At 47.1% G+C, this 8663-nt stretch overlaps 1 protein-coding gene across 1 annotated transcript in view; it reads left to right on the plus strand.

Moving 5' to 3' along the window:
• The first annotated feature begins 1360 nt into the window (after positions 1 to 1360).
• KIF17 (kinesin family member 17) overlaps positions 1361 to 8663 on the plus strand; it is a 62056-nt gene continuing 54753 nt past the window's right edge. Inside the window, exon 1 of the mRNA XM_006862405.1 lies at positions 1361 to 1591. Within this exon, the coding sequence (XP_006862467.1) occupies positions 1361 to 1591 (231 nt within the window). The remainder of the gene's footprint in view (positions 1592 to 8663) is intronic.

Raw genomic sequence — 8663 nt, forward strand, 5'->3', positions numbered from 1 at the left:
TCTGGAGGGAAAAGACTCAAGTCCCTATGCTCTGGCTTGTTTTCTACTGCTCCAACATGCCACAGGACATTTGCATAGCCTGGAGGGGTCTTACCCGCCTCTCCTGCCTCCACCTGCTTAACTCAACAGATGCCACCTAACTAGACCAAAAGTATTTTCCACCCTTGGATTTGGGGTCTGAGCAGAACCATCTGAAGGTAGCTAGAACTGGTGTGGGCTCTGCCAGAGTGGACTTGACCATAGTGGGCAGCGGGCATCTTGGAGAAATGATTCACAGGAATCATCTGATCTCTGGGCTCAGGAGGTTCCCTTGTTAGATGTTCCATAGGACCTGTCCTTTAGCTCGTAATTATATGTGGGATTTTTTTTGCTAATGTCAGCCCCCCCCTCCCCTACTATGGGATCCAGGAGAGCAGGGATTAGCCATCTCCCCGGCATGCGGCTGACACTGTGTACAGAAAGGAGCTCAGAGGAGCCTGACAAGACACCTTTCTGATGCCCGGGGACCTCTCCAGCCAGAAGGCTTGGATTTAAAGCTTCCCGCCCCACTAATCTCTAGTAGTACAAAATATGAGGGGCGGCATTAGAGAAACTTCACACTGTCCAGGGTGCTCTGGGCTCTGGTCCCTGCGCCAGTACAAAAGGCAAAGGGCAGCTGGGTCCTTTTAGCCTTTCTCAGTAGTTCTGACGTCCATGAGAGGTCTCTCCTCTTGCCTCTGGCTCAGCCCCGTGAAGTCCAGCCTGGACTCCCAATCTTGACGGGACAACGTCAAGCAAATTGCTTACCCTCTCTGGATTAGAGAAGATAACAGAGCAGATAGCCGCTGCAGGCAAGTCGGTGTTAGTCCTTCCCTGAAAGCACTCTTGCGCGCCTCCAGCCAAGGAATAATCGAAACGGGGCCCCAGAACACCGTCTCTTGCGCTGCTCTCTCTGCGACCCAGAGCGGAGAACGCAAAGACGTTGTTGGCGACTGTGACGCCACGGGCGTTACCCAGCAACCGTGAACGCCCCTGCGGCGACGTGCGTGCGTGCAGGCGGCTCCGGGGGCTCGGGTCCTGTGGCGGCGCCTGCAGCGCGCATCTCCCACGTCCCGGTCCGCGCCGGACCTCAGGGACGGGCGAGCCCGGGCGCAGGAGGAGGCGGCGGCTCCGGCCCTGCGACGCCCCCGCAGCCCCAGTACCTTACCGTTTCTTCTCGGGGTTCCCACCGATAAATCCAGCCGCCCCGCCGTGGCCCCGCCCTCGCTTCCAGACCCCGCCTCCCGCAGCTGGCGCTGGCCCCGCCCCCTGGCAGGTGGGTGGTGGCCTGGGCCACGGCGCCCACTTTGGGCCTTGCTCTGGGGGTCACTGTCGCGGTGCTATGGCCTCCGAGTCGGTAAAGGTTGTGGTGCGCTGCCGCCCCATGAACCAACGGGAGCGGGAGCTGAACTGCCAGCCCGTGGTGACGGTGGACTGTGCCCGCGGCCAGTGCTTCATCCAGAACCCAGGCGCCGCTGATGAGCCCCCGAAGCAGTTCACCTTCGACGGCGCCTACTACATGGACCACTTCACCGAGCAGATCTACAATGAAATCGCCTACCCGCTAGTGGAGGTGAGGGCGGGCTGCCGGGAGCGGCCCGTCGCTTTTAAGGACTGGCGGGCAGGGCGTGGGTCCACGCTGAAGGGACAGCACTGCCCCCAGGTCCAGCGGGAAAGCCTCTGGAGGGCGCAGGTGGACACTAACAGGTTGGTGTGAAGCCTTTGGTCCAGGCAGGAGATAGGTGGAATCTGTGAACTATGTTCTGCCCTGGCCTCCAATGTTCCCAATGCCAAGACCAGTCCTTGCCTGGCCCCTTCCACCTCCCTTCCCACTTGCCCCTCTATCCACATTCTCAAACTTAAGGATTCTCTAAAAGCTACAGGCGCTTTCCCCAGGTACCTCCTGCCTACCCAGGAGCCCCAGTCTCATCTCCCAGGCCACAGCCTTAGCCTCCAGCCCCTTCAGCCCTGCCCCCTGACTCTCTCCCATGAGGGGTGCAGATGCACACTTGTGTCTGAGGTCTCTGAAAGATCTCCCAACTTCCCTCCCCGGAGAAAACAACTCCTCACACTTTCGAGGGCTTCCAGGTCTCACACTTAGGTAGCTCCTTTGAACTTCTTAATAAGGGAGGTGCCCACCTTTCATGGGTAGGGAAACTGAGGTCCCAAGGGAAGACACCTGCCCAAGCTTCCACAGTGAGTTTTTGGTAGCGGTTGAGCTGGAACTATGAGACCTGCCTCCTTCCCAAGAGCTCTTTCAATCCTACCAGCTTCTCCCCAGTTGTTCAGTGAATCCATGAGATGTCATTGGCTGGTTCACAAATAAAGGGAACCTTTTTTTTTTTTTCTGTGCTGGTAGATGAGTTAACGTCTCTGAAGACAGCTCCTTTGGCTTCTCTAGCTCCTCTGCCAACAGTTGGTGGGAAGCTGTTGATAGGGTTGATGTGTTCTGAAGCACAGAGCTCCCCAGTGGCCAGGGCCTGACCAGAAAAGATGTCCAGAGGACTAGAGACAGCTCTCCTCAGAGGATGGTCCCAGGTTCTGGGGATGACTAGGCTGTCCTTCTGCCGTCCTTGATTCTCAAAAAGTAAGGGATCTGAAGAGTTATCTAATTCAGCCCTCCCCCATTGGGTCTTTGATTCACCACCAAGTAAAGGACCAGCCTCCGCTTGCATATCTTCTTTGATGAGAGTTTTATCTCTCTCGAGCAGCCCAGTCCACCTTTTCTAGAAGATTTCTGCACATTGAGTCAAACCTGCATCCCTGAAGCCTTCAACAACCTGCCCTAGCCTTGTTCTCAGGGGACCCACAGGAACACCTGTGCTTCCTCAAGGTCAGCCCCTTGAAGCTTTGAAAAGTATGTTGTTCCTTATCTTTCCCTTCTGTAGGACCTTCAGCCAGCCTTGCTTAGGGGATGGGATCTTGGTCTTCTCCTTATTCTGGAAGTAATCCACTGAGAAAAACATCCTTTACCTGGGCTCTCCAGGGAACCGCAGCCCACAGGGGGAAACATGTCGCATCTCCAGCTTGCACGTCTTCCTGAGGTCTGCCTCTACCTGCATTTCTCTGTCAGACACTTTCCTCTGGATATCCCACAGAGCCCCCAGTCAACACAATGTACACTCATATTCATTCATTCAGTTAATGACATAACATCTTTGTACCAGATGTCATAGGTGTGGGGCAAGGTCATGTAAAGGAGACCTGAACTCTGCCTTCAGCAAGTTCTTGTTGGTCAGATGGAGGAGTAGCTATGTAAGCTAACAATTACTTGCCTCCCTGAATCTTTCAGCAACCTGCCCAGGGGACCATGATAAGTGTGAGGAGAAGCCTCACACCTTGACAACACAGAGAAGGCTAGTAAAGTTGGATTGGAAGGGATAGCAGGCAGGACTGATGAGGAAATGGAGGCCTGGAGATTCACAGGACAGTTCTGATTCCCAGCAGTGTCCCATGCACTGTCCTGATGCCATTAAACCATGAGCATGCAAGTCAGACAAAGCACAGCTCAGGCCAGCTCTGAGCCAGGAATAGCTGTACCAGTAGGACTCAATGATGGTGTCTCTGCCCTGGTCAACCCGGCTCCCAGGGCTTCCTGGCATGTGACTTGGGACCCCAGAACAACCCTTACAACCTACTTTGGGAAACACTCAGCCTTGTAGGTAGTTGAGTGAGCTGTCCAAACAGTTTGTCCTTTCGGTTGTCTTCTCCACCCCTTCAATCTAGGCTCTGTCTCTGTTCTTGTCTTACCAGCTGGTGATATTTTCAATTCACCTGCTGCTGTCTACTCCAGACCCAGCCTTCAGCTGTATCCTAATTTCAAATCCTCACAGCCAGGCCTAGCTTGTTGCCTAGTGTGTGGGCTCCATCTTGACAAGTCAAGTTACCATCTTCCCCTCCCCAGCCCTGGTCCTCATTTCGAGTTGCCGGTGATTACTAGCACCACCCCAATATACCCAGGGGCTAGATACTGTGATGTGATTTCATGGGAGTTATTGCTGAGGAGGATAAGTTTAAGAGAGTCATTTCACTGTTGGCTTCAGGAAATCTGTTTCATAAATAATAGTACACACGGGTGGACATTGGCAAGACCTGGGGTGGAGGAACACAGTGGTGGATACTTAGGACTCGTGTGAGTGTCTTGTCCCTTGGAGATCTGGAGGTATCAATTAATGAATGAAACTTGGAAAAACTTTTATATTCTTCCCGAAAAATGCATGTAAAATTATTTTCCAGAGCACCACTGCCCAATAAACCACTCTTCAAGGATGGAAATGTTCTATGTATGCACTGTCCAACTAGGCAGCCACTAGCCATATGGGCGGCTGAACACTTGAAATATGGGAAGTGTGACTGAGCAAGTGAGCTTTGATTTGATGTAATTTGAATTCATTTAAATTGAAATAGATATTTGTGGCTAGTGGCTATCATGCGGACACTGTAACTCTAAGGCAACACTTTCTAATTGCAATATAATGTGATCCACATATTGTTAGGTGCCCAATGCGTAGCCACCTTATGTACACCAAAATGAAATGTCACTCACTCCTGGGACATTTTCATAACTGTTGCTGTGTTTAAGCCCATGGCTGCAGCCTCTGTGTCATCTCATTGAGGAACTTTCTCTTTTTCTACTGACCCTCTACTTTACCAAGCACAATGTCCTCCTGACAACATGTGTAAAATGAGTGAGACAGTCTGGCCATCCTGGCTTCTAGAGTATTCTGACAGTGCTTCTTCCAACACAAAAGTTTGTTTGTTCTTCTGGCAGTTCATGGTATATTCGGTCTTCTTCCTGAACACCCATAATTCAGATGCATTAATTCTTTTTCTTCAGTCTACCTTGTTCCTTGTCCAGCTTTCACATGTATATGAGGTGACTGAAAATACCATGGCTTGGTATCTGACACCTTAGTCCTCAAAGTGACTTTTTTGCATTTGAACACTTTAGAGAGGTCTTTGGCAGCAAATTTGCCCAACATAATATGTTGCCATGTGAGTCGGAACTGACTCGATGGCACTTAGCAACAACAATATGTTGTTTGATTTCTTGACTGCTACTCCCATGAGCATTGATTGTGGACGTAAGAGACAGAAAATCCTTGACAACTTCAGTCTTTGTTTATTATGATGTTTCTTATGGGTCTAGTTGTAAGGATTTTGGTTTTCTTTATGCCAGGGTAAAAACCATACTGAAGGCTATAGTCTTTAATCGTTATCAGTAAGCGATTCAAGTCCTCTTTCAGCAAGCAAGATTGTGTCGTCTTGTCAAGATTTTCTAGACTAACAGGTTGTTAGTCTAGAAAAACATGGCATCAGGATCATGATGTTAATTTAAATGGCCCTGGTGCGGCACTGTGGGTTAATGTGCTAGACTGCAAAGTTGATTTGAACCACAAGGTAGGCAATTCAAGCTCACCAGTGGCTCCTCGGAAACCGTATACAGGGTCACTATGGGTTGGAACCGATTTGACGGTACTTCACAACAACAACAACAACAACAACAAGTAGCCACTCAGATGCCACTTTGTCATACTGTGGTGACTTGTGTGTTGCTATGCTGGTGGAATCCGTGCCACCATTATCTCAAATACCAGCAGAGTTAGACTAAGACAGACTAGGAAAAAGAAAAAGGCAGCTCACTTCTGAAGACTTAGCCACTGAATCAACCTTACGAATCGCAGAACATGGTCTGATACAATGCCAGAAGACAAGTACCTCCGTCTGGAAGGCATTCAGAATATAACTGGAGAAGAGCTCTCTCGTTAAAGTAGACTCCTTCAGAACCATGTGGATAGAGCAAAGCTTATGGGATCTTTATTGGCTAACATGGCACGGTTCACAATGAGAAGAAGCAGTTGCAAACATCCATTAATAATATGAATACAGGATGTATGAAAAATGAATCTACAAAAATTGGAAGAAGTCGTCAAAATGAAATGGAATGAAAAACTTGATATCCTAGGTACTGGTGGTGGTGGTTAGGTTCTGACTCATAGCGACCCTGTATAGGGTTTCTGAGGCTGTAAATCTTTACAAGTACAGAAAGCCTCATCTTTCTTCCATGGAACGGCTGGTAATTTCGAACTGCTGACCTTGAGGTTAGCAGCCCAACTTGTAACCATTACGCTACCAGAGTTCGTTAGCCTAGGCATTAGTAAGCTGAAATGAACTGGTATTGGCCACTTTGAATCAGACAGTCATGATCTGCTATGCCAGGGAAGAGGAATGGCATTGCATTCATCTTCAAAAAGAGCGTTTCAAGATCTATCTCTATCTTGAAGTACAATGCTGATAGGATAATGTCCATATGCTTACAAGGGAAACCATTTAATACAACTATTATTCAATTTTGCACACCAAGCTCTAATGCCAAAGATGAGGGAATTGAAGATTTTTACCAACTTCTGAGTCTGAAATTGATCAAACATGCAGTCAAGATGCATTGATAATTACTGGTGTTTGGAATGCAAAAATTGGAAATGAAGAAGGATCAGCAGTTGGAAAGCATGGCCTTGGTGATAGAAATCATGTGGGAGATCACATGAGAGAGCTTTTGCAAGTCCAACTTCTTATTCATTGCAGATAAACTTTTTCAGCCAAGTAAAGGGCAACTATACATGTAGACTTTGCAGATAGAATACACAGGAGTCAAATGGATTATATCTGTGGAAAGAGATGATTGAGAAACAAAATACCATCAGTCAGAACAAGGCTAGGGCTGACTGCTGAACAGACCATCAATTGCTCATATACAAGTTCAAGATGATGCTGAAGGAAATTGTAACAAGTCCATAAAAGCCAAAATACAATTTTAAGTATATTCTTCCTGAATTAAGAGACACCTGAAGAGTCTATTTGAAACATTGAATATTTATGACTGAAGATCAGGTGAGGTATGGGGATGACATCAGGAACATCATATATGAAGAAAGCAAAAGATCATTCAAAAGGAAAGAAGGAAAAAGACCCCAAAATGGATGTCAGAAGAGATTCAGAAAAGTGTTCTTAAATGTAGAATAGCTAAAACAACCAGAAGAAATGATGAAGTTAAAGAGGTGAAAAGAAGATTTCAAAGGGCAGTTTGAGAAGTCAAAGTATTATGAGTTGTACAAAGACCTGAAGTTAGGAAACCAAAAGTGAAAGAAAGCACTCAGTATTTCTCAAGCTGAAAGAGATTTTTTAAAGCACTGCAGCCTCAGGTTGCAATATTAAAGGGTTCTAAAGACTCCTGCTGGGGTGCCACAAAGTCAGCAGTTTAAACACGCCAGCCAGCTGCTCCTCAGACACTCTATACAGGGTTGCTATGAGTCAGAACCAACTCAGCGGTACTTAACAACAACAACTACAACATGGGCAAAATATTGAATGACACAGGAAGCATCAAAAGAAGATAGAAGGAATACACACAGTCACTGAACCAAAAAGAATCAGTCTATGTTCAACCATTTTAGGGTTAATGAGGGAGCTTCAAAAAATGGAAATGGACAACAATGGAATTTTTCCACAAACTTTTTGAAGCCCCCTCTTAGGATGAAGGATTGATGGTACAGAAGGAAGAAATCCGAGCTGCACTGAAAGAAAGCATTGGCGAAAAACAAGGCACCAGGAGTTGACAGACCACCAACTGAGATGTTTCAACAAACTGATACAGCACTACAGGTATCCATCTATGCCAGGAAATATGGAAGACAGCTAGCTGGTCAACCGACTGGAAGAGGTCCATATTTGTGTCTGTTCCAAAGAAAAGTGACCTTACTAAATGCAGAGATTATCAAATAATCTCATTAATATCACATGAAAGTAAGATTTTGTTGAAAATAATTCAAAAAGAGTTATAGTAATACACTGACAGGGAGCTACCAGGAATTCAATGTAGATTCAGAAAAGGACATGAAATGAGGGATATCATTGCTGGCAGCAGATGATCTTAACTGAAAGCAGAGAATACCAGAAAGATGTTTACTCATGTTTTCTTGACAATGCAGTCATTCAGCTATGTGGATTGTAAAAAATTGTGGCTAACAGTGCAGAGTGGTAGTCCAGCACACTTGCTCTTGAGGAGCCTGTACATTGACCAAGATGCAGTCATTCCAACTGAGCAAAGGCATGTGTTGTTGTTGTTAGGTGCCATCGAGTTGGTACCAACTCATAGTGACCCTGTGCACCACAGAACGAAACACTGCCCAGTTCTGGGCCAACATCACTATCGTTGCTATGCCTGCCATTGTGCCAATCAATGCTGAGGGTCTTCCTCTTTTTCTCTGATGCTCCACTTTACCAAGCATGATGTCCTTCTCCAGAGATTGGTCCCTCCTGATAATATGTCCCAAGTATCAGAGATGAAATCTGGCCAACCTGGCTTCAAAGGAACACTCTGGCTGTACTTCTTCCAATACAGATGTTTGTTTCAATATTCTCCTCCAACCCTGTAACTCAAATGCGTCAATTCTTCTGCGTTCTTCATTATTCACTGTCCAACTTTTGCATGCATATGAGGTTATTGAAAGGAGCTCTGGTAGCGTAGTGGTTATGAATCGGGCTGCAAACCTTAAGGTCAGCGGTTTGAAACTCCCAGCCACTCCGCGGGAGAAAGATGAGGCTTTCTACTCCCGTAAAGATTTACACCCTCGGAAACCCTGTAC

Source organism: Chrysochloris asiatica, unplaced genomic scaffold (assembly GCF_000296735.1).
Source record: "Chrysochloris asiatica unplaced genomic scaffold, ChrAsi1.0 scaffold00047, whole genome shotgun sequence".
In the NCBI taxonomy this organism is placed as follows: Eukaryota; Metazoa; Chordata; class Mammalia; order Afrosoricida; family Chrysochloridae; genus Chrysochloris; species Chrysochloris asiatica.